The sequence below is a fragment of the Cetorhinus maximus genome, chromosome 6, assembly GCF_964194155.1.
Source record: "Cetorhinus maximus chromosome 6, sCetMax3.hap1.1, whole genome shotgun sequence".
Lineage (NCBI taxonomy): Eukaryota > Metazoa > Chordata > Chondrichthyes > Lamniformes > Cetorhinidae > Cetorhinus > Cetorhinus maximus.
In genome coordinates this window covers 137756214-137782089 of record NC_135884.1, presented here as the reverse complement: position 1 = coordinate 137782089, position 25876 = coordinate 137756214, and the positions used below count along the sequence as shown (strand labels likewise).

Below are 25876 nucleotides of genomic sequence, written 5' to 3'. Positions count from 1 at the left end.
AATGTTTATAACAACAACAAAGCTACATGGTTTCTTTAAGAATTTCAACCCTTATTGAAATGATGTATATCCTAAAACGTAACTAGATTGTTATAAATTGATAGGTGGCAACCAAGTAGCAACTCTTCCTATTTTCGGAATACAACAATAAATTTCCTTCACGTATAAACTGGATACAGTGGCCTGGATTTTCATCCTTGAGGCGGGTAGGGGGAGCCGGGAAAATCCCTGGCTCGACCCGCCTGCCTCAGGAGAAGGTGCCTGCGAAGGCGGGACCTGCATTTCTGGGTGCCGGGTGCGGGCTGGAACCAGGCCAGCCAACCTGGGAAGAAGTGTGGAGGCAGCCACAGGTGCTGCTGGGTGCGGAGGCAGGGTGTCCCAATAAAAAAAAAGCACAAAGGCCCTGCAGCCCTCAGCCCCCCTTCATCCTCCAAACACTCCCCATGTCCCATCCATGCCACCCCATGTCCCCTATGCCCCCTCGTGCTCCCTTTGCCAAGCTATGGCACTTACATGCCCATTGATCCACTCTACACTTTCTAGAACGAATGAACCCTGTAGTGGGATTTGTTAAAAAAAAAAAGCTTTGAAAAAGAGTAATCCATTGATAACTTCTATGCTTGGAAAAAAAAGTTTGAACTGCAAGTTAATTAAGGTGTCAATAATTCAGGTCCTTTGAAGCTTCAAAAACCACAAGCTCTTGAAACCACTTAATTCACATAACCAAACATTGTAAAATTGACAGCAGAGATCAGAGAGCCTCAGCTATCAATCAAACAATGTTTCCTCTGGGACGCAGATGTTCTAGTATTATAATAGCTATCTGGGCTCTCAGCCAAGCATACATAATGCATCATATACCCTTTTTTTTAATGCCAATTACCTTTAATCTGTGCCCTCCAGCTAACAACCGATTTCTAATCTTCTGGACACTGATAAAATCCTGCACCAGCAGCTCTCTGCTTAAAAACCTGAACAGTTGGTGTGTGTTTCTGTCCTTATTTTGTCTTCTAATTCTCACAACCAAAGTGAAAGAGGAAACCTCTGCTGAATGCCCAGGACTAGAGACTGAAATCTATATCGAATACTGAAATAGGCAAACAAATAACTGAGTGCTTTCAGTCTTTGAAAAAATAACTTCAATATCTAGCTTACTGAGTATTTTAACCACCCCTCTTTGTAATCCTTTATTTAAAAATTTGTTTGTGCACGCATTTTGCTTTTAAAACCCAACGGGCAGAATTTTTCCGTCAGTGAGCTGGGGGCGGGGCCCGCTCACCGACAGGAAAATGACGCGGGATGACATCGGGGGGAACCCGTCATCATCCCGCCCCATCTAAATATTCAAGAAGGCGGGCGGACAGCACGATCAGCTGTCCACCCGCCGACCTATCAATGGCCAATTGAGGCCATTGACAGGATAATTAAGCCAATTAAAGGCCCTGCCCGTCCAACCTTAAAGCTGGCGGGCAGGCCAGGAACCCCAGCGGGCTTCTGATAATACATGAAACCTCATCCACCGGCGGGATGAGGTTTCATGTCTGTTTTTAAAAAGTTTAATAAAGTTTTAGTGATATTTATTAACATGTCCCATCTCGTGTGACATTGTCACATGAGGGGGACATGTTAATAATTTTTTTATTATTCTATTTTTGAAGTTTGAAACATTGTCAGTGATCTCCCTGAGACAGCACTTAGTCTCAGGGAGATGTGCGCTCTTTTGTGCGCATGTGCGAAAGAGTGCATTCTGACAGTTGGGGAATCCCTCCCCCCCCCGCACAGGAAGTGCGTACAGCTTCCCATCGGGCAGCCCGCTGGGCGGGCCTTAATTGGCCCACCCACTTAAAATGGCGGCGGGGCCCGTTTCGGTGGTGACGATCGGCTGCTCACCCGCCGCCGAGCCAGTGGGGCCCGCCCGCCCATCAAGGGCAAAATTCAATTTGATGTTTTTTTTGAACTCAGGAAAGTTAGTCCCCCATTTCTCCCTCGCCAAAACAAAAACAGGTCAAAGTAACGTGCCAAATTACATTCACTGACAGAGTTGATTGGGTGAACATTTATACATACCACTGTTATGCTCACTGCATCTTCAATCTCTTTAGTGATGATACTAATAACAGCTGAGGCCAAAAGCAACAGAATAAGGGGATTCTTGAACTAGGATTGAAACCAAAAATTAGCAAGTGCACAAAATAACAATGAACATATTATATATCAAAATATAAATCTGTTTTTAATATGCCTGTCATGATTTTGTATGTATCTTGTTCTTGTAAAATAATTGTGTCTGGATGGAATCAAAGTGATTGTAAAAGCTGATATATATTGGTCTTTTTAAAATTAAGCATTCACCTTGGCTTCTGACACGTACATAATGAACAATGCATCCACTACAGTGCTAGATAAACAAAACTTAATGACTTAAGAGAGGAAAATGTATCGTGCAATATTGGCTCAAAGAGCCAAGGTCACATGCAAAAGGATTGAAATCTTAAGTTAAACAGTCAAATGTTAACAGTGCAAGAAAGAATAAGCATGTACTGATATTATCCAACATCTTTATAATTGTGCTTACCCAAGTACACAAACCCATCAGTTAACAGATTATTTCTACTCACAACAAATGAAGTACTTCAAGTCAATCTTTTTTTTTAATCTCGACATAAAACCTCTATTAAGTTTTGTAGCAATAAATTTACACAATCCTAACATTTTGATTCATCCATGAAGGTCACCATTTGCTAGCCTACTGCAATTCTGGTGGAAATACAAATATTTTAAACCAGCGCTACTGCTAAACTACAGCAATATATTATTTTGTATAAAAACTATAAATTTCATAAGCAATCTCTGCAAAGCTTTTAAAGAAATTAAAAACCTGCTTATGAGCAACAACACCAACTGGCCCCAGCTCCTCTCTCTCACCAACATCCCCTCCTAGCTCAACTGTAGGGGGCTAATATTGCCACACTCCTTCCTGTCCCAACCAAATTCTTATTTGGTTCCACTTGGATTGCAACAAAAGCATCTCCAGCAGTTGCTTCTCTTCCTGCCCTGGAGTCCTCAAAAGATCTTCCTTGGTTCTTCTTCCTCACCCACATGTTGCCCCTTAGCCACAGCATCCAAAGGACTGGGGCCAAACTTTCACTCTCATATGTGAGTGAGGGCAAAGGCAGGCAGACATGAAGATTCAGCAAAAATTGACACCAGCACCTTCTCACCCCTGGGACATGTTCCTAGAAGTGAGATGCAGGATGGAGGGCTACCTACACGTGAGTGGCAATAGCCAATTAAAGAAAATTAAAGACCTATAAAAGGGGTCAACCCCTATCTGAGGGGTCAATTACCAGGAGGCATAGGTTTAAGGTGATTGGTAGATGGATTCGAGGGACATGAGGAAAAACTTTTTCATCCAGAAGCTGGTGGGCATCTGGAATTCCCTGCCTAAATTGGTGGTTGAGGCTGAAGCGCGCAACTCATTTGAAAGGTACCTGGATCTGCATCTGAAGTGTTGTAACCTGCAAGGCTATGGAGCAGGTGCTGGAAATGGGATTGAAAATATGAATGGTTAGCTTCTTTTTTCTCTTTTTATGGCCGGCGCAGACATGGACTGAATGGCTTCTTTCTGTGCCGGAACTTTTCTATGGTTCTATAAATGCTCATTGTCAGAGGCATCGGGGCTAGGCCAACTGTCTGGAGGTGGTCTCCCAGTAGCAGGCCTGTGGGGGCTGCGGGTTGGTTGGTGGGGGGCGGGGGTGGGGGGGAAGTAGGGCTTCCAGCAGGCTTTGACGCCCTCCCGTCTTTCCTGCCTGTCTGCGAAAAAAAGCCACCCTGTGGAGAGATTCCACCTCCACAATGGTGGCCCAGCTCCTGAGTGCATTTTTAATTTGAAAGTTGAAAAGTTGGAGAATCTCTCCCTTACCTGCATTGCAAACTGCTGTTCCTTCTAAGCTGAAGGGCTTCCTATTTGCTCTCCATCTTCAAGAGCCCACCCACATTTTGGTCACTATTTAACCAATGCAGGGAAAAAAAAAATCACTGCTGGGTGACTCTCTCACTCAGTGCAGGGTCGTGACCCCATTTGACCCAGACATCAGGATGCAGAATTAATACCTTGCCAATGAATTCAGCTTCCACATGTTTACTGGCTATGCCCAAATGTACCCCAACTATTTGTTAACATCTCCACTGTCTATGAGTTGCCAGATGTATTGTCCAATATCCAGAATTAACTGCAATTTCCTCCAGTTAGGCAATGGGAAAACCAAAGCCAAAGCCATTGTCTATGGCCTTAAATTCTGTACTCACCACTGATTACGTCCCCTTTCCTGACACCATTTCTAGTTGAATGAGACTGTTTCAACTTTGGTGTCCAATTTTCTCAAGTTGTGTTGCTGACTCTATGTTCTCTACAATGACAAAGATGACCTAGTTCCACCTTTGCAATATCTTCGGCTTCTGCCCTTGCCTCAGCCCACCAGTTGCTAAAACTCTGATCCATACCTTTCTTTCCTCTACACTTGACCATTTTAATGCTCCTCTGACTAGGCTCCCAAATAAGCCTTCTGAAGGCCTCATCTCTCCCTTTCATTTGTACCCTTCTTGATCCTTACAGCCACTGAACTCCATTTTGGAGTTTCTTTGATCCATGTTGGCAGCCATCTTTCAGCCGTTTAGGTGCTAGGCTCTTGAATTCTCTTCCAAAACATCTCTACCTCTCTACTTCCTTTAAGATCTCCTCAAAATCTACCTCTCTGGCCATGCTTTTGGTCACCCTTCCCAATGTCATAACTCTTTAGGTTGGTGTTCTTTTTCTTACTCAGGGAGGCTGCCGAAATCAGCAATGATCTGTTAATAGTTGGTTGGTAGTACGGAACTTGAATATTGCTTTAAAAAAAAATATTTTTGTTGAAGCTTCTTGTCTTGCAAGAATACCAAATGAAACGGGATCAGAATCCACTTGCCAACCAATCAACACTTTCTTCTCATTCAGTATAAATAGTGTTCCCCTTTCATTTGGTATTTTCTTACGAATTGTCTTGATGAATGCAAGACGAAAAGTTGCAACAAAAAAATCTCTTTTTTTCAGCAATTGTCAAGGGCCTGCTATGAAAGCCTGAGCGTCCTGAGGCACTGTCGTTCAGTCATGTTGAGGAAGCTGATCCTGCGTCTGGATACCCTATGCTGGGATTATCGCCTTACTCAAGCTGGAGCTCGGTGTCCATCCCCTCTGTTCTATGGAGTGGCATATGGCTATGGAAAAGGTCTTTGCTGTTGGTGATGTAGCTGCTCCTGTTGGTGTGGCTGCTCCTGTTGTTGCTCATCAGAGGTCCATGCTATACGTATTTAAGTTGCTCCCATGCTCCAGTGGAGGCTGAGAGCAGGGAAGTTCCAAAAAAAGATGCTATCACTTCCGAAAAGTTGGAAATTACCCGTGAAGCAGTGAAATCTGGCTCTCAAAACAACCACTGCAAGCACACGCCTTTCATGTAGGTTGGCCAGCAGCTGTGCATATTCACTATTTAAAGGCTTTCAAGCCTCTCAGTTTCACTTAGCAATGGTTTCCTGCTTTCTTCTCACCTGGTTGACCCAGGTAAGCTCCACATAGCTTGGGAATCCATGTGTTGGCAAGTAATGCCAGGATCCTGGGTTAAATCCATAATTAATTGACTATTTAAATATTTAAAGTACTTACCCCCCAACAGTTCCATTGGGGTTTCCTACTCTCTTCCAAACGCACCCCGGTCAAACTGGGAATGGGAAGGATCATGTCGGATTCCCAGCCCACGGGCACTTCGAGACTTTAAAATCCCACCCACACCTGAACCCATCCTCCACTGCCAATTAAAATTCTGCCCAAATGTCTGCAAAATATCAAACTGCTTCTTGTAACATATAACTTTGAAAGAAAATCACAATTAACCCAAGGTCAAGGCTACATTCAAATGTGGGCTGCAAATGTTTTTCTTGTTTTCATTAAATCTGTATAATTTTAGATTTCACACACGCACGCGCATACACACACACATGCCAAGCATTACCTGGCCAAGGTATTTCTTCCAAATTGGTTCATTTTTCGACACTTCAAAATCATTCCATCCATACAGCTGTCGACGTTCCAGCACATGAGCCTTTGTGAGGCCATTCTGTAAGTCAGCCTAGCATTAAAACCAAAGATTCATTTTAAAACCACTGATGGCATGTCCTGCCAAAAGCAAAGAGTTTTGTTTAAAGGAGCATTCAATGTATCTTTCTAAATTCATATGTTCAAAATAAAATGTGACCTTTCGATAAGGTCACATCCAACATTTGATTGATTGAGCGTAGCAACAAGGAATTCTACTGAAATTGAAACCAATAGGAATCGGGGGAAATTTTTCCATTGGCTGGACTCATCCTAACACAAAGGAAGATGGTTGAGGTTGCCGTAGACCAGTTATCTGAGCCCAAAGACTTTGCTGCAGGAGTTCCTCAGGGTAGTTTCTCAGGCGCAACCATCTTCAGCTGCTTCAACCTTCCACCCATAAGGTCAGAGCGGGGAAGTGAGATTATTCGCTGTGTAATCAGTGTTCAGTACCATTCACAGCTCTTCAGATAAAGAAACAGACCCTGCCAGCACGCAGCAACACCTGAATAACATTCAGGCCTCAGCTGATAAGTGGCAAGTAAGATTTGCACTACAAAGTGCCAGGCAATGACCATCGCCAGTAAAGAAAGTCCAACCACCTCTCCTTGACATTCAACATCATTACCATGTTCAATTGCTTATCATCAGCATCGTGGATGTCACCATTGATGAGAAAACTTAACGGGTCCAGCATATAAATGTGGTTACAATAGCAGGTCAGAGGCCGGGCATTCTCCAGCGAATGGCTCACTTCTGGATTTTCCAAAGCCATTCCACAAGTCGCAAGTTAGGAGTGGTATGGAATAATGTCCACTTGCATTGGTGTTGCACTAATCCAGGCAAGAAACTCAACAGTACCCAGGACAAAATGACTTACTTAATTGGCACTCCAAACACCACCTTAAACATTCACTCCCCCAGCCACCAGCTCACCGTATCTTCAGTGTGTACCAGTTACAAGATGCACTGCACCAACTTACCAGCACCAAGGGAGCATTCACAACAGAAACAGAAAAAAAAAAATCACATATGGTGTACAAAATGTTAGGTGTATAAAGCTGATTAATATATATCTGAAATTTAATTTTTTTGCCTGAATTACCTATTGATTTAACATTTTTAAAAAGTACGAATTTTCCAGTCATTATATAGGAATGGAATAAATGCGAGATAAAAATTGATTCTTGTTGTACCCATTATCTGCTTGGAAAATGGAGGGGCAACAAGGGCTATTTCAGGGTGTAACATCGTGTACCTAACCTGACCCTGCAGTATGGAGGCCACTGTGGTAAAGGCTGCTTTGCAGGTGTGGTAAAGTGAGGTACCCTGTCCCTTTAAGAGAATGCGAGTGCACTGATCATGCGACAGGACTGATGAATCACTGTACAGCGTGGGCAACTGGGAATGGTAAGTCTAGTTCTGGACGTTTCTGAGTGAGTACATATGCCCTGCCCTATGTCTCAATAAACCATCACTGTATACTCTTACATCGGTCTCTCCCCATTATTGATTGCAAGCAGCAACTGAGGAGAACATTGGAAGGTGATTTACCCAAGACATAAAAGTGGCGACGAGGATGGGAGAAAGAACAAAAGAAAATAAATTTCAAGACAGGTATGCAAAGCATTGGAAAGAGCATCTGTGCTTAACTTGTAAAATAGTTGACAACCAGCAATCGGAGCAGAAAGCAGTTCAGCAGTTTAAAATTTTAAAAAAAAACACTGCAGAATTACGATCGTGGGGACCGCGCCAAAACTCGAAAAGAGTGCGAAACCCAGCAGAGAAAAGCCGACAGCTGCAGAGACAGACTTAAAAAAAATGGTGGCTGCTCTTAAAGCGGCAATACATTTAAAAGGGTAGATAAATGAAAAATGGCTATGGACAGAAAATTATAAGAGACCCCAGAGAGAGGGCGAGCTAAACACCTAAATTCGTCATCATCTGGAAAGCCTATTGGAAGTGCAGTCCCCTTGAAGTTGTTCACAATGCCTCAGTTCGGGCATGTCGATCCATTTGACCCCATTTCAGATGGCTGATCTCAGTATGTTGAACGGCTAGCATTCGTTTTTTTACCGCTAATGTCATCGCAGGGGAGGAGAAGGGGGCGATTCTTTTGTCCTCATGCGGGAGCAAAACGTACAGGCTGATCCTCAGCCTTATGTCACCTACCACCCCAGACTTGAAGGCTTTTGATGAGGTAATAAAAATTGTACAGAGCCACCTGAGACCAAAGCCCTCAATTACTATGCAGCGCTTAAAGTTCAATTCAAGGAACAAGCTTCTGGAAGAGACAATAGCTGACTATGTGGCCTTTTTAGAGGCATTAACCAAGCATTGTGAATTCGGAACGTCCATTAGTGATATGTTGAGAGGCCGGCTGATATCTGGGACTGGAGATGATAGTATCCAAAGGAGTTTGTTAGCTGAACCTGGTCTAGACTTCAATAAGGCATTAGAATTAGCGACCGCGATGGAGAGTGCTGTTAGAAATTCCGAAGTTATAAAAAATACACAAAATGGCGCCGTCCATCTGGTCGAGCGGGACAATCCGGCAACAAAAGGCGCAAAAACTTCGGACTCCACGGAAAGGTGGGAAGCGCTCTCTAGCTCCAGACCATTGAAAAGAAAAGGTACTGCAGTGAAAACTCACAAAATGAATGAGAGAAATATGTCCAGGCCACCAGTGAGCGAGCGACAGCTCAAACAAGTTGACTGCTTTTTCTGCCACTGCTATGGCCACATAAGGTGGCACTGTAGAGAAAGGCCAAAACAACAATATAAAGGCAGAAGGAAAAATTGTGCAATATGCCTCATGGAAGAGCCAGAAGGAATAGAATCGGACATTCATTCATTTTATAACCTCAAAGTGGGTAGAACTGAGCCAACCCAAGTAGTCATTACAGTTAATGGACAACCCATTAATATAGAAGTTGATACAGGAACGTTGATGCCCATCACTGGAGAGCATACATTTAGACATCTGAGTAAAGGAACCCATCCTTTGAAGTTAGAAGTTTCAGCCACAAAGCTGAGGACATACAAGGGCGAAGAAATAAATGTGAAAAGGGTATGTCAAGTCAAGGTGCAGTATGAGGAAACAGTCAGCAAAATTACCCCTATTTGTAATGTCAGGCAGGGACCGAGTCTCCTCAGAAGGAACTGGCTGGGAGAGATAAATCTTGAGGGCCCACTAAGTTCCCAATTCAAAACCAGAAGTGTTGCTGCAAGAAAAAATGAGTACGCTGAGACCCAGTGGGAGAAGCCCGTAGAAATGTTACACCGGGACAGAGTTCAAGCTGAGGTCAGCATCCTTCGAAAGGAAATGGAAAATCGATTAAAGGACTTTTGTGTGCTACAAAATTCAATCAGCTCCCAATCTGTGCCTTGAAAAAGATATGAAGAAGAAAATGAAGAGTTAAGTCTGTCTCTGGCCGAGTTAAGGAACAAATTGGTTGAGAAGGGGCAACAATATGTGATTCTCCAGGAAACTATTAATGAGAATAGGAAAGAATTGGAAGAGCTGAAGCAGCAGCTGCATAAAAACCCTGAAGTTTTAAAGCTAGAAGGTCCTGAGTTCTCAGAAGAGCTGTCGGAAAACCCAACTACTGAGCTCATTCATGTTCAGCTCACGCCTGTATCTAGTCCAGCCAACAACTAAATTAAAGAGCAAATAGAGATACGGGTCAGTGCTACAAAGAAAAGGACACACAGGAAGAAAAAGGGAAATTATTGACAGTCCTCGGAAAGAGAAACAAAATTTTTTTTTTTCCTTTTCCTCTTTCTCCTCACACATCATGCAGCTCATCGCTGTATCGCTTTGTGCTTGTTGCCCTTTATCTGTTTCAGTTTGGAGGGGAGGGGCAACAGGAGTGAATGTGACTGCACCCAGAAGATAGTGAAAATCATCCACTGAGGGACATGGTGGGAAACTGCCCCTGAAAAGGAGGTGGTCTCGGGAACACCAGCCGAAGTTATTGGGCTACAATGCTCAACCCGTCAAAGGCGGCCTCCGGAGAGACTTGACCTGTAAGTAGTTATTGTGTAAATAATTAATGTGTTTTTTAAGCTTGTTAGCTGTACTTTTAAGTAAAGGGGGAGGGGTGTGGTAAAGTGAGGTACCCTGCCCCTTTAAGAGAATGCAAGTGTACTGATTATGTGACAGCACTGATGAATCACAGTACAACTGGGAACGGTAAGTCTAGTTCTGGAGGTTTCTGAGTGAGCATGTATGATCTTGTGCTCTGCCTTATGTCTCAATAAACCATCACTATTTATTCTTACATCAGTCTCTCCCCGTTATTGATTGCAAGTAGCAACTGAGGAGAACACAGGAAGGTGTGCAGTTAGGGTTTGGTTGACCAATGAACTCATTTATCCAAGACATAAAAGCAGGCCTCATGAATAGCTGTCCAAAAGAGGTGTAAGACTTCTTATGTATGTAAATAAGGGTCCTAACTCCTGTTTTGGGCCTCCTTGCAGAAACTGTTGATTGAGTAGGGTAGGTGTTCCTCAATATTCTTCAGCAGTTGCTACAACTCAAACAGCAACCGCCACCAAAGTTTAAAATATTAAGATTAAAATTAAGAAAATGTAGTTCCTGTGGAGCCTGAAGCAGTGGGTGTGCTCCACTGACTACACAATCCACAGGCAGCAACATTTGCATTTCCTCCCACCCGAGGCAAGTGGTCTGACTTTCAAATTTATAAAGTGAACAAGCTCTCCATGGAAGGCACTGGCAGCTCTTGCATAAAATGTTATTGAGGCCCAAGTACCATTTTAATCCACACAATGTACACTTCCGTGTAGTTTTAACGAAAGCTGGGTGAGAAAGATTGCTCACACTACCTCCACCGAAAATAGATTTCCCAAACGAATACCGATTTTCAAATACATTTGCAACAATTATTTCAAACCTGCTGTCTGAGGCAAGGAATGTGAACACACAAGTAATAAGTTTAGGTAATAAAAGTGCCTCCAGCAAATTGTTCACACGGCACTTCAACCAGATAACAGATAGTATTCCAAACAGAAAAATATGGCGAATTCTTGCTTACATCAAAATATATTCTCACCTGAAGATCGCTTACTAGCTCACCCAAGTGTCTTGTGCTAGCTTCTTTAGAAGACACAGGCACAATTGGCTCATTCTTCCAATTAACTCTTAGTTCTCGGAGCTCTTCATTCTCCTGTTGATAGAGACAAAAACGTTCCTTCAACTATATGATAACTTATGCATTCACAGTAATTGAAGGTATAATTCATAATCCTTTGCATACTCCACACATTTTATACTGATCTATAAAAGTTTTTCTTTGTTAATGATAAAAAGCAGATTTAGTCACACAAAATAGGGATAAACTAGTTCTGCATTTAATATTTCTCCAACAATGCAACTTAGCTGGATTGTCTCTTTAACTCATTCAATTTACTTTTACTCTGAATATACATCCTATCAAAATATAATAACTACACACTCAACCATCTGCATTGAATTAAAACGTACATTCTTCTTTGTTTATTCAACCTGTGCAAAAAGAAAAAAAACACAATATTGCTACATCACATGAAGGAAAAAAACAACACATCTAAGAACACTCAAGATATTGACACCATGTATAGTCAGATGCTCTGCATATAACGCTTCACTCTGCACGATACACAAATCTGTTTCCCACCTTAAAATAGTTCACATTGTTGTCTTAGGTTTCTTGATTTGGTTACTACAGTCTTACGTTCATAAGACACAAAAGACTATCATAGATTTTTGTAATGTATAACCATCTTGTATTTTGTATCATTTAAGAGTAGTTTTCTTTTCTGCTTCTTAAATCACATTGCTTTGAAGCAAGTTACAAACTTCAATTGTGAGAACAGATGCTTGTGCTCTGTTACTTAGCATTTTGCAACAGGATGACTCTTGCTTAATACAACTTCTGAACTGTCAGATTCGAATCCTCCTCTAGCCATAGAAGCATCTTGCTTGTTCTGTGTAGTTTCTCATCTTCGTCTGCACCTATCCTTATGACCACCCTTATGACCCTATTCCCAACAAGATTTTATTTAATTCCTTTTAAAGCACAAATGCCTTTTACTGGGAATTTGTACCACAGACCCACTTCAATGTGGAACAGGCTTAATCTTACCTAAAGAAGCAAATGTTAAGTCTGTGTCCTGTTACAATCCCCATAGAGACCAATAACTTTTTTTTAATAAAAGATTTGAACTTCCAGTTAATAGCTGAAAGAATGACACAAGATTTCACATTTTAAAATTTTTACTGTAACAAATTTTAAAAGCACTATTAACTAAAAGCTATTTTCTTTTTGTGGGCAACTTGTACCTTAAACTGCAGAGGGCAACATTGCCCTTTGACACTTATCACATATCACACTCCCCAGGGTGGTCTTTATAGCAAACAGTCCACATTTGCTCCCAGTTTCCACTGGGTTCTCATATCCCCATTTCACCAGGCCCATCTCTAGGCACTTTGCTCAGTTTTCAGAGGGCTTCTTAAATCCACCACAGACAGTAAAGCCTATTCTGATGATTCTTCTTTCCCCGGCTATGCCAGGATAGAGCTCCTGGAATCCTTGGAAAGCTGCAGGATGTGTCTCCTCAACTAGGGACTGTCTCCCTCCTGCATCCGTCTGTGGTAAATCTCAAAGCACAAGCAGCCTTTTCTCTCTGCTGATGTCTGTCTGAGATAGTTACTGATTTATGGGGAAGCCTGTAACCTGATCTCAAAAATAGTACAATGTGCCATATGCATAAAAGGGGAATGTCCCTCTCTGTAGTTTAAAGTGCAAATTGTCCACAAAAAGAAAAAAGTGTTTAGTCAATCATGCTTTTAGCCATTTGTTATGTGAAACCTTGACATGTCATTCTTTCAGCTTTTAACGGGAAATTTGAACATCTTTTAAAAAGTTATTGGTCTCTATGTGGATCATAACAGACGCTCTACCCCATGACAACGTGAAACACATTAACCTTGCATTCAGGCAGAAATGCTAATTAACTATCCTGGGACCCAGCTTGCTTTCACCTAGAAATAAAATGGATCGTTTACAGCATAACATTTACAACCTGACACCTGCAACATCTTTCTGGGACTTTGGGAGATTCAGTCTACCCACTCAGAGACTGCAGCTATTGGCTCCAAGTGTAAATACCTTGCACCTCCTTCCCAGTAAAACAATCCAAATCTTCCTTTGATCTCCAACAATCGAACCACCCAGGCTTACCGTCAGGCAGGCTGCAGAACAGATAACATGATCCCCTTCAATTACCCTAAATTTAAACCTACAGTCACAAAACACAATACAATTATGAGGCTTATAAGTTTAACAGTCCTTTTAGTTCTGTCCCCCAATATAAGCTAAATACTTTGCTTACATCTAGTGTGTCTTTCAGCATTTTAAAGGACTCGGATCATGTCCCTCTCAAGCTAAAGCCTAGGTGCACAAGTCTCTCCTTATATCTTAAAGAGCCTCATCCGTTCAAATCCAAGATTCCTATCTAACACATCAGTCTTCCTTTGGAAAACAAGGTATCTAAAACTTCAGAGTGCTTTTATTGCCCATAGCAGGTAGAAAAATAAATTGGTTCCCCTCTTTGATCATAGCTGCATTGCTAACAGCTGCAATACCAATTGTTACACTTATGTTCAAGAAAAGTGAAAAGGATTTTGTTTTACTATTAATTTGTTCATGGGATGTGAGCCAGAGTGCTGTTAAGGATTCCCAGGGTTTTGACCCAACGACAATGAAGGAATTCTAATATAGTTCCAAGTCAGGATGGTGTGTGACTTGGAGGGGAGTTTGCAGGTGTTAGTGTTCTCAGTCATCTCATGTCTGTCTTCGCCCTTTCAGGTGGTAAAGGTCACAGTTTTGGAAGATGCTGTCAAAGGAGGCTTAAGTTGCTGCAGTCCGTTCTTAGGCAGTCCCTTGGGATTGAGGATGATTTACTTCCACTCCATTTTGATGGTTCGGAGATGGGTGATAAGTCTAATGTGTCATCTGCAGACTCCACCACTACAGAACAGGTGGCACCTGAAGGATCGGATAGGTGAGTTGTTTGGAGGTTTGTGCTTTCTCCAAGACTCGACTTTGCTTCTGCATATCCCAAAAGTCTCTCGATGTGTTCCATGCTTGCCCGAATGAACCTTTTCTGTTTTGGTTGGTCACAAGCCAGGGACCTCATGAGTGATCAGAGATGTTTGACATTTTCAGAGATGCTTTAAGGACATTCATGTGGAGACAGTGGCGTAGTGGTATTGTCACTGGACTGGTAATCCAGAGACCCAGGGTAATGCTCTGGGGACCTGGGTTTGAATCCCACCATGGCAGATGGTAGAATTTGAATTCAATAAATATCTGGAATTAAAAGTCTAACAATGGCCATGAAATCATTGTCTATTGTTGTTTAAAAAAAAACCCATCTGGTTCAAGAATGGAAGGAAATCTGCTAGATGTGAATCCAGACCCACAGAAGTGTGGTTGACTCTTAAAAATGCCCTCTGAACAAGGGCAATTAGGGATGGGCAATAAATGCTAGCCAGCGAAGCCCACATCCCATGGACGAATAAAAAAAAAATTCTGGAGTCTCCGGCTGTGACTGAGTTTAGAGTAGAGCAGTTGCTTTCTTCTGCCTTGCTGAGCTGGTTTTGAATGATTAGCGTCATGATGGTGGACATATTGGCATGTAAGAGGATGCTGCTGTTGGGCTGTCTTTCTTTTTAATTAGGTGGATATCCATTTACTGAACATATTCTGTGAATCACACTGTTTTATTGTTAAATGTTAAGTACAAATGCCAGTTTCCACCCTTCCCTTCTGGTTCCTCTCTCTGTCCAGAAGCAAAACCCTCCCCACTGGGGAAAAACCCAGCTCTTAAGTACAGGTTTCAATAAGCATCACCTGCTCTCAATTCATTCTGAAGCTGGTCCTGGTTTATTCTTAAAAGGGACCTGCATTTCTGACATTATAATTTCCTGCCGCTGGATTTGGAGAATCTTGCGAAGGCATCGTTGCTGGTACTTCTCCAGTTCTTTGAGGTGCCTGCTGTAGGTTGTCCAAGTCTCCAAAACACATATTGGAGCACGGGGATCACTACTGCCTAGCAAACCAAGATCGTCTTGAGTTTGAGATCCTGGTCCTCAAATACTCTTTCCCTCAGTGATCCGGAGGCTCAGCTGGCACATTGGGGGTGACAATGAATTTCAGTCGTCTATGTCTGCTTCATCGACAGGAGACTCCCAAGACTTCCTTTCTCTATTTGTGGGGAGTCGACCTTCAAGCAAATGCTTATGTCTTCCCCTCCACACAAACATAAGAATAATCCATATGTATTGATGTATTTGAATCTTGCAATTGCCATAAATCCTGTGATCATGATCATTTGTATTGTGTGTGAATTGTATGGAATAAATAAATAAATAATATTGAAAAAGGTCCACAGTTTCCAGGATCTCGCCACTGATCTTAATTCAACAAGGGGAGATGTGCTAAGGGAATTGATTGGAAGAGGATCTTAGTTTTCTGGGGTGTTAGTGAAAGGCCCATTTCCTCATATGCTTTGGGGAAGGAATCAATGATCTGGAGTTCAGTTTAAGTGAGAGCACACACACAAGTGTCATCTCCATACTTGAGATTAATTAATGAAGTTGATGCGATTTTGGTTTGGATTGAAGGCAGCGTAGATTTAACACTTTCCTATCTATTCTGTAAGCTATATCCACAGCTGTGGGTAATTTTCTGGAGGTATGGTGCAGTATTGCAGCGAGGAAGTTGGAGAAGAGGGTTGGTGCGAAGACACTTCCTTGTTTGATATCATTCTTCACAGAGATAGAGCGTGTGGTGGTTCTGTTGTTGAGGATCACAGCTTGCCTGTCATCATGAAGTAGGCGAAGGATAGCAACAAATTTCTGAGGGCAGCCACATTTGAGGAGGATACTCATGACTGACAGAGTCAAGCGCTTCTGTGAGATTGAAAATGCCACATACAGCAGTTGGTAAAGTTTCTTGCATTTTTCTTGGATTTGTCATGCAGGGAATATCATATCTGTGGTGCCTCTCAATGGGCAAAAACTGTATTGTGTTGTTACAATCCTGTTAGGGACCATTAAGGTTTAAAGAGAAATCTGAACATCCAATAATTCACCAACAGAATTATGCCACAAGATTTCACTTTTTACTCTTTTGATGAGCCAATAAACTTTGTCTATAAGAATTAAACAAAGCAAGCACTATCAACACTATAGCTTATAATTGCTTATGCTTTGAATTTGGTTATACTTTCCATTTACCTCCAGGAATTCCTTTATACACTCCAAGAATCTTGATGGTTCATCCAGTCTTCCTGGGACCAACCCAAAGACATGTCACAGTCCTTAAGTATTTACTTTAATTCCTCTTAGTATTCCAACTATTCTGCAAGGTACAAATTTCATGGGGATCCTTCGATTAGCTTTTGACTAAGCGATCCTCCAATTTTCTTTAAAGACCTCATAATTGTGGATTCTTTGGTTCAAGCATGCACTGCAGTGCCTTCTTGCTTAGGGATTTAAATATCAGGAACATCTCCAGGTTCCTAACAGCCCTCTATGCTCCCACGGTTTCTGTACAGTTGCTGTTCCCACAGCTAATTTCCAACTTCTGATAGATGTTTTCTCCCTGTCTGCTCCAAGCTGACTGCTGGCTACTTTCTGCCATAAGGATCTATGAGGACCACTGTAATTTCCCCTCATGAAATTCAAACTGAGATAAAGCCCCACCCACATTCCAAGCAGTGGACAATTCAGTTACAATTTTCCCTGGTTGAAGTGCAGACCTAACTGACTAACATTTATTTTCTTTGGTTCTCCCAACTCAATGAGCTACAGCCTACACCCGGACCAACAATGTAACTGTCTCTATCTGTTCCCAAATTGAACTTCTTGCTTCCGTCAACAAAATTACACAGATAAGTTAAACAAAAGAACCTTCTATCCAAGGTTCCAACCTGAATCACTATTTCTATAGCAAAATGACATACTTGGGGATGGTTAAAATAGATATGCAAACAAATTATTTACCCTCTTCACAACTCTTCCATTTTGAACCTTTTTTATTTGTTCATGGGATGTGGGCATCTTTGGCTATGCCAGCATTTATTGTCCATCCCCAATTGCCCTCGAGAAGATGGCAGCAAGCTGCCTTATTGAACCATTGCTGTCCATGTGTTGTAGAAATACCTACAGTGCTTTTAGGAAGGGAGTTCCAGTAGTTTGACCCAGTGACAGTGAAGAAACGGCGATATAGTTATAAGTTAGGATGGTGAGTGATTTGAAGGGGAACTTGCAGGTGGTAGGGTTCCCATGCAACTGCTGTCCTTCTCCTTCTAGGTGGTAGAGGTTGTGGATTTGGAAGGTGTTGTCGAAGGAGCCTTGGTGAAGCTGCTGCAGTGTCGGTGGTGGAGGGAGTGAATGTTTAAGGGGGTGCCAATCAAGTGGACTGTTTTGTCCAAAAGAATAATTTCTATCTCTAATTGAACTTGACGACCCCTTTTCCAAGAATTGCTTTTAGCTTTTTATTTTAAATGGAGATATCGATAGAAATCCAAAACAAAAACAGAAACAGAAATACCTGGAAAAACTCAGCAGGTCTGGCAGCATCGGTGGAGAAGAGCACAGTTGACGTTTCGAGTCCTCATGACTCTTCAACAGAACTAAGTAAAAATAGGAAAGGGGTGAAATATAAGCTGGCTTGGTGGGGGGCAGGGAGGGGGTTTGTTGGGACAAGAAGCCAGTAATAGGTGGAGATAACCAAAATATGTCACAGACAAAAGGACAAAGAGGTGTTGAAGGTGGTGATATTATCTAAAGGAATGTGCTAATTAAGAGCAGACAGCAGGACAAACAAGGTACAGATAGACCTAGTGGGGGTGGGGTGGGGGGAAGGAATACTAAAAGGACTAAAAGGTAGAGATAAACAATGGGTGGAAATACATTTAAAAATAATGGAAATAGGTGGGAAAATAAAAATCTATATAAATTATTGGAAAAAACAAAAAGGAGGGGAAAGAAATGGAAAGGGGGTGGGGATGGAGGAGAGAGTTCATTATCTAAAATTGTTGAACTCAATATTCAGTCCGAAAGGCTGTAAAGTGCCTAGACCCCTCCGCCATTTCCGCCAACTCCAGCATGATGCCACCACCAAACACATCTTCCCTTCACCACCCGCCCCCGCCCCCCCAGCGGCATTCCGTAGGGATCGTTCCTTCCGTGACACCCTGGTCCACTCCTCCATCACCCCCTACTCCTCAACCCCCTCCCACGGCACCTTTCCATGCAACCGCAGAAGATGCAACACCTGCCCCTTCACTTCCTCTCTCCTCACCATCCAAGGGCCCAAACACTCCTTTCAAGTAAAGCAGCATTTCACTTGCACTTCCCTCAACTTAGTCTACTGCATTCGTTGCTCCCAATGCGGTTTCCTCTACATTGGCGAGACCAAACACAGACTGGGTGACCGCTTTGCAGAACACCTTCCGTCTGTCCGCAAGCATTACCCAGACCTCCCTGTCGCTTGCCATTTCAACATTCCACCCTGCTCTCATGCCCACATGTCTGTCCTTGGCTTGCTGCATTGTTCCAGTGAAGCTCAACGCAAACTGGAGGAACAGCACATCATCTTCCGACTAGGCACTTTACAGCCTTTCGGACTGAATATTGAGTTCAATAATTTTAGATAATGAACTCTCTCCTCCATCCCCACCCCCTTTCCATTTCTTCCCCCTCCTTTTTGTTTTTTCCAATAATTTATATAGATTTTTATTTTCCCACCTATTTCCACCCATTGTTTATCTCTACCTTTTAGCCCCTTTAGTATTCCTTCTCCCCACCCCACCCCCACCAGGTCTATCTGTACCTCGTTTGTCCTGCTGTCTACTCTTAATTAACACATTCCTTTAGATAATATCACCACCTTCAACACCTCTTTGATCCTTTTGTCTGTGACATCTTTTGATTATCTGCTCCTATCACTGCTTGCTTGTCCCTACAACCACCCCACCCTCAACTTCTCTCCCCCCGCCCCCCACCTTAAACCAACTTATATTTCACCCCTCTCCTAACTATACTCAGTTCTGTTGAAGGGTCATGTGGACTCGAAACGTCGACTCTTTTCTTCTCCACCGATGCTGCCAGACCTGCTGAGTTTTTCCAGGTAATTCTGTTTTTGTTTTGGATTTCCAGCATCCGCAGTAGTTTTTTGTTTCTATCTCTACAGGTTAATTAAACCTAGGCTTGTTTGATTTGCCTTTATATTAAGGTTGTTTATCAGTCTCTTAACCAGGCTTTTCCATTTAACACTAATTCCTAAAACTAAAAGTTATGTTCTAAAACATAATGAACTATGAACTAGGTTTTCGCAACAACTGTGACTCTGGAAGGAGCTCATCGGCCACTGAGAGGAGACAATTGAGGAGAATCCTTGTAATGATATTCACTGGACTGCAGACAGCAGGGAGACTTATCCGTGGTTACCTCAGTCAGAATTGTCTCCCTTCTTGAATATAGTCACGATCGCAGCATCTCCGAGATCCCCGGGCATGTACACCTCTTTACAGATGAAGCACGTATGATTTTTTTTTGCAGCCATGCTAGGAGTTTATATCTGCTGTGTTTCAGAATTTTGGCAGGGATTCCTTCAGCTCCAGAGGCTTTGTTGTTCTTCAGCTGCTGAATGGTCTTTTCAACTTCACACAGTACTGGGGCGGTACTGGGAATGAGCTGGATGGGATATTGAGGAATGGAGTTGAAGGAGTTCAAGCCGAAGATAGAATCTTGGCTGAGGAGTTCTTCATAATGTTCTCTCCAGTGAGCACTGACTGCCTTCCTGTCCCTGATGAGCTCCCCAGTCACCCATGCTTGGCTCTCAGTAGAGTAGGCCCTTAGGTGCATGGGCCATAGAGTGTCTTGACAACACTGAAGAAATCATGCATGTCCACAAGTTGTTGGATCTCCCATGCTCTTTCTACCCACCATTTGTTCTAATTGTTGCAATGTATCTTGTAGATGGTATGCAATGTTGCCATTATGAGTTGGTGGTGGAGGAAGTGAATATTTAAGCTGGTGGATGGGGAGGACGATCAAGCTTTATCTTGGATAGTGTCGAGCTGTATTAGTGTTGTTGGAGCTGCCTTCATTCAGGCAAGTGGAGAGTATTCCTTCACACTACTGATTTGTGCCTTGTAGTTGAGGGGCTGTCTTGAGGAAATCAGGAAGTGAGTTACTTGCTGCAAAATTTCCAGCCTCTGACCTGTTCTTGTAGCCACAGTATTTACATGTCTGGTAGTTAGGTTTCTGGTCAATGGTGACCCCAAGAAGTTGATGGTGGGGATTCAGCGATGGTAATGTCACTGAATGTCAAGGAAAGATGGTTTCCTGTGGGAGATGGTCCCTTGTACTTCCAGGCGGTAAAAGTTGCGGGGTTGGAAGGTGCTGTTGAAAGAGCCTTGATGAATTGTTGCAGTATACCTTGTATATGGTGCATACTACTGCCACTGCGCATCGGGGGTGAATGTTTAAGGTTGTGGATGGGATACTGGTGAAGTGGGCTGCTTAGAAGCCACATTAGGCTATTGGGGAAGGGGTGCATAATGAGTCCAGTGGCGGAGGCACCAATCGAGCATCCGTTCTCATCTGAATGGTGCCAAAACTTCTCAGTTATGCTGTATTGCATCTGGGTGTGTAGTGAGCATTCCATCCTGACTCATGCTTTTTAAATGATGAAGAGGCTTTAACAGTGTCGCAGAGCATTCCAGCTCTTACTCTTACACTCCATATTAATCTGGAACCCTGGCCACATTTTCCTGATGTCTGGCAACAATTAGTTGGAGGGCAGGTCATTTAATCTCTCTTGCACTCCACACTATCACAGACCTTCCCTTTTGTTCTTCCTCCCCACTTTTACTTGCTCAAAACCTATTACATTTCTATCTTTCCCCAGTTCTGGTGATCGACCTGAAATTATAACTCTGATTCTCTCCACAGCTGCTGCTGGGGTATTTCCAGCACTTTTTGTTTTTATTCTTTGGGTCCTGGGAGCAAGCTGCATGTTTAAAGACTGAAGCTTCAGATAAATCATGAAATCCAGTTCAATTATATTTAGTTTAATCATTATTGGTATAAGTAAGATACTGACTTCTTTAAGCTTTGCTTACACAGAAAATGTTTGAAGGGAACATGATATTCAATAGGTTCAGTTGGTTGCACTCTCCTCGGAGTAATAAGGCTGTGGATTCAAATCCCAGCCCAGCACTTGAGCGCAATGATCAAGGCTAACATTCCAGTGCAGTATTGAAGGCCTGACCAAAGTGCCAACTTTTGGATGAGACATTAAAATTTCAGACAAGGCCCCGCCTGTACCCTCAGGAGGATGTAAAAGATCCCATGGAACTATTTTGACAAACATTAGAGCTATCCCCAGTGTACTGAACAATAGTTACTCCGCAGGCAACATCATCTGGTCATTATCACATTGCTGTTGTGGTGGGAGTTTGTTACATGCAGATTGACAGACATTTCTTGTACAGTGACTATGCTTCAAAAGTACTTCAAGCACTTCATTGGTTGGAAAGCATTTGGGATATCCTGTGGTTGTGACAGGCTTTATATTTTTTTTTACATGGGAAAATGGTGCTGTAATAGTAATATTACTGGGCTAGTAATCCAGAAGCACAGACTAATGCCCTGGAGACATGGATTCAAATTCCACCATGGCAACTGGTGGAATTTAAATTCAATTAACCAAGCTGGGATATAAAACTAGTCTCAGTAATGGTGGTAACCATGACAGCTATTATCGGTTATTGTAAAAACCCATCTGGTTCACTGGTGTACTTTAGGGAAGAAAATCTACCATCCTTACGTGGTCAAGCCTACATGTGACTCCAGGCCGACAGCAATATGGTTGACTCTTAGCTGCCTTCCGAATGGCCTAGCAAGCCACTCAGTTCAAGGGCAATTAGGGATGGGCAACAAATGCTGGCCTTGCCATTGATACCCACATCCCATGAAAGAGTAAAAAAAAATTTTTTAAATAGATTACTTCATAACGTAGGAGGTGACAGCTTTCATTGGAAGTGCCCCTGAGAGTCACAGACAAAATGCATTTCTGTAGAATAACTTTCTAAATGAAGATCATCACATTGTGTTACCATCTTTCACATATTCCTTTTAATATTGTTCAACTCTGCACATAAAATTTAGCCACAAAATGCTTCCTGCTGGACTGTAAATTAGTGATTGATGAAGTGGGTATACATTAATAAAGTAGTTACTTATTTAAAGAGCACACACTACCTCGTAGCTAGATTCCCATTACTGCGACACTCCAAATTTCCTCCTTCTGCCACCTCATTCAAATAGTTCTAAAGTGACGCAGAGTTCCCAAAAGCAGCTCTATCACTTGGATGTCATGCATAATTCTGGACAGCAGCAAATGCCTTACGCCCTGTGAACTTGGTCTCTTGCACAGGGACCAACAAAAGAATAGTCACAGAAAAATCCTCAATTAAAAAAAAATTTTAAAAAGGTGTTTTCTTCAACTTGATCCCAGACAGTGAACGAATGAGTTATGGAGTAAAGGAAATAGTTGTATCGGAGGACAAAAGCAGTTACTTATTTTCACCTGAAGTGAAGGCACCAATGATTTTGCTTTGAATCTACAAAGCCATTTTCTTTTCATGATAAAACCGAGGACATGTAGACTAATTGATGAAAGTTACTGCAAAGGGCCAATGTTTTGAAATGGTTTTAAAGTACTGGTGAGAAATCAAGTTTTCTAAAATTATACTTATTGTGCTGATTGAACCATTTTGTTTGTGTTACTTTTGCCTCTTAATAAATACTGTTCAGTAATTTTCAGCCTGACCTGTTGTGAGACTGCACCTGGAGTATTGTGGACAGTTTTGGTCTCCTTATCTAAGGAAGGATATATTTGCCACAGAGGGAGGGCAACAGATTAATCCCAGGATGGCGGGATTATTTTATGAAGAGAGATTGAGGAAACTGGGCCTGTATTCTCTGGAGTTTCTAAGAATGAGAGGTGATCTCATTGAAAATTGCAAAATGCTTACATGCTGACAGGGAAGATGTGGATAGGATGGTTCCCCCGGCTGGTGAGTTTAGAAACACAGACACACAGGCAGGCCATTTAAGACTGAGGGGAGGAGGAATTTATTCACTCAGAGGGTGGTGAATCTTTGGAATTCTCTACCCCAAAAGGGCTGTGGAAGCTCAATCACTGAGCATGTTCAAGACATAAATTGATAGATTTCTGGATACTAACGACATCAAGGGATATGGGGCTAAATGGCATGGAGATGGATGACCAGCCATGATCTGTTTGTGTGGTGGAGCAGGCTCAATGGGCCAAATGACCTATTCCTCTTCCTTTGCTGTTTTTGGCAATTTAATGGCTATTTATTTATTCTTTTATGGGATATGGGCAGCATTTGTTATCCATCCCTAACAGCCCTTGATTCAAGTGGATTGCTAGGCCATTTCAGAGGGCAGTTAAGAGTCAACCACATTGCTGTGGGTCTGGAGTCACATGTAGGCCAGACCAGGTAACTCTTTCGAGTTATCAACAGATCGCATGTAACTCTTTCGAGTACATTCACAGTTCTTGGTTTCCAGGAGTGGGGCATGAACCCACAACCCTCTGATTCAAAGGCGAGGGTGCTATGAACTGAGCCACAGCTGACACCTCACGGTGGGATTTGAACTAGTATCCCCAGAGGATTAGCCTAAACTGTTGGTTTACTAGTCCAGTGACATTACCACTCCGCTACCATCTAACATATGCACACCTGCACAATTATGGGGCATAATCATAAGAGAAAAATAAACACTGTTCACACCAGAAACTATATCGTAGGCACATTTTGCAAGCTTCTGAGCACAGGGAGTGCAGCCTTACCTGTGACAGCTGACTCTTGATTTGAATTTTAAGTAGAAAGCCCATATCATAGCAGTAATATTTCAAATGATGGAAAGCATCAGGGAGACGTACACTTAATACGTTAAACTTAATTCTTTGTACAGCTGGGAGCTGTTTGAAACTCCTTTGGCCGTTGTACATTGCAGACATACCCAAGGATAAACGTTCCATCATCTACTGCATACCAGGTAAAAATAAAATGCCTCTATTAGGTTCAGTAATTCCTTCAAGACAGTCTATTTAATAGTATTGTAAAACCAGGTGAAATGCTATGTGTATGCAATGAAAGAAGGGATCTAGTGTAACAGGCCTAGAAATGCCACCTGTATAAGCATATAGTGACAGTTATTGTGAAAACTGCAAGATGATAAATCAGCAATGCTGTAGTCATTTGGAAATGCAGTCTGAGACCCCTCCAAAGAACCAAAATAAAAACAATAGCCTCGATCTTTTATTTAAAAAGGTTAAAAAAAAAGGTCAGCAACTATCTTTAAAACGTACCTTCAATACTTCGGTTGGATTAACTAAAAGAAAAGCATAGGTCATGACCACGAAAAACAGCTGCCAACTTTTGTTTTTTGGCAGAAAACTTACCACTTTAGGCATTATTCATCGAATCGCACAGCGGGGAAGGAGGTCGTTCGGCCCATCATACCTATGCTGGAAGAGCTTATCAGTTAGACCCACTTCCTCGCCCAACCTCTGGGCCAGAAAATTCAACATTTCGTTCATTTGTATTTTTTTTAAAAAAAGGGACACGATTTAAATTTTTTTTTACACCACGAGCATTTGGGAAAAAAAAATGAATAAATGTAACATCCCCCCTACTGTCCACATTTGACAAGAAGGGTTATTTTCAGCATGAGCAAAGCAACAAAAAAAAAAGGGAGGGGAAACAAACGTTGTTAAAAATATTGGTTCCGTTAGCAGAATGAAAATACAAGCTTTTGTTTACTGAAGTGACCAGCAGGACAGGGCTGGAGCCTCGAGCCCAGGACCACCTGCCAAGTCCCAGCCTGCGAACGAGCCCAGATCCCAGGGCAAAGGCAAAACACCGCATCCCATAATAAGCAGGCACTCACCTTGCCGTCCAAGTCACTGTCCTGAATCAGTTGGTACTTCTTCTTCCGGGAGAAGAGGAGAGAAACTTTCTCGAAGAACTTGGGAATTCGTGTTGGCTTCATGGTATTTTTTTTTTTCCACCTCCCCCCCAAAGTATGTTTGTTTTGTGAAGGGCGGCGATTTTAAGTCAGGGATTTGTCCCTCAGCGAATGAAGCGGGAGAGTCGCGTTAAATGTCGACTTTTAAAAGGGAAAAAAAAATAACCGAGCGAGTGCTTATGACCATCGCCTCCTCCCTCCCTCCCACCCACACTCAGGTAGCAAACACCTGTCCTCGCTCCAAAATCCCAGCTCCTGCATTCAGCGAGGTGACAATTGTGCTGTAGGCTTATTGCCACGTATCTGTCTTTATATTGAGCAGCTGGCCGCGCCTTTTTTTTTGGTGCTTTAATTTTTTTCTTTATATATTAAATAATTGAAGGTGTCGCTGGGGTTACCCTAGGGCTACTAGCTGCTAAACCAACCTGTTTGAGCAGGCACCGCTAATCTCTAAATCGCCTTCATTCATCGCCTACTTGCTCCCTGACCTACACTGGCTCACAGTTCAGCAATGCCTCAATTTTAAAATTCCAATCCTCGCGTTCAGATTCTTCCATTAGTTCCTCCCGCACCCCCCCCCCCCACCAACCCCATCCATCCTGTAG

The 25876-nt window shown here is 42.5% G+C and overlaps 1 protein-coding gene across 3 annotated transcripts in view; it reads right to left on the bottom strand.

The window, feature by feature from the left end:
- LOC144682184 (calcium-transporting ATPase type 2C member 2-like) overlaps positions 1–25298 on the bottom strand; it is a 70760-nt gene extending 45462 nt beyond the window's left edge. For all 3 annotated transcript variants that reach the window (XM_078544568.1, XM_078544569.1, XM_078544570.1), the window contains exons 1-4: positions 25194–25298; positions 11200–11313; positions 6042–6158; positions 2068–2157 (exon numbers count right to left, since the gene is read on the bottom strand). In XM_078544568.1, coding sequence (XP_078400694.1) covers positions 2068–2157; positions 6042–6158; positions 11200–11313; positions 25194–25295 — 423 coding nt within the window. In that variant the 5' untranslated portion in view covers positions 25296–25298. The remainder of the gene's footprint in view (positions 1–2067; positions 2158–6041; positions 6159–11199; positions 11314–25193) is intronic.
- Between the last annotated feature and the right edge of the window lie 578 nt (positions 25299–25876).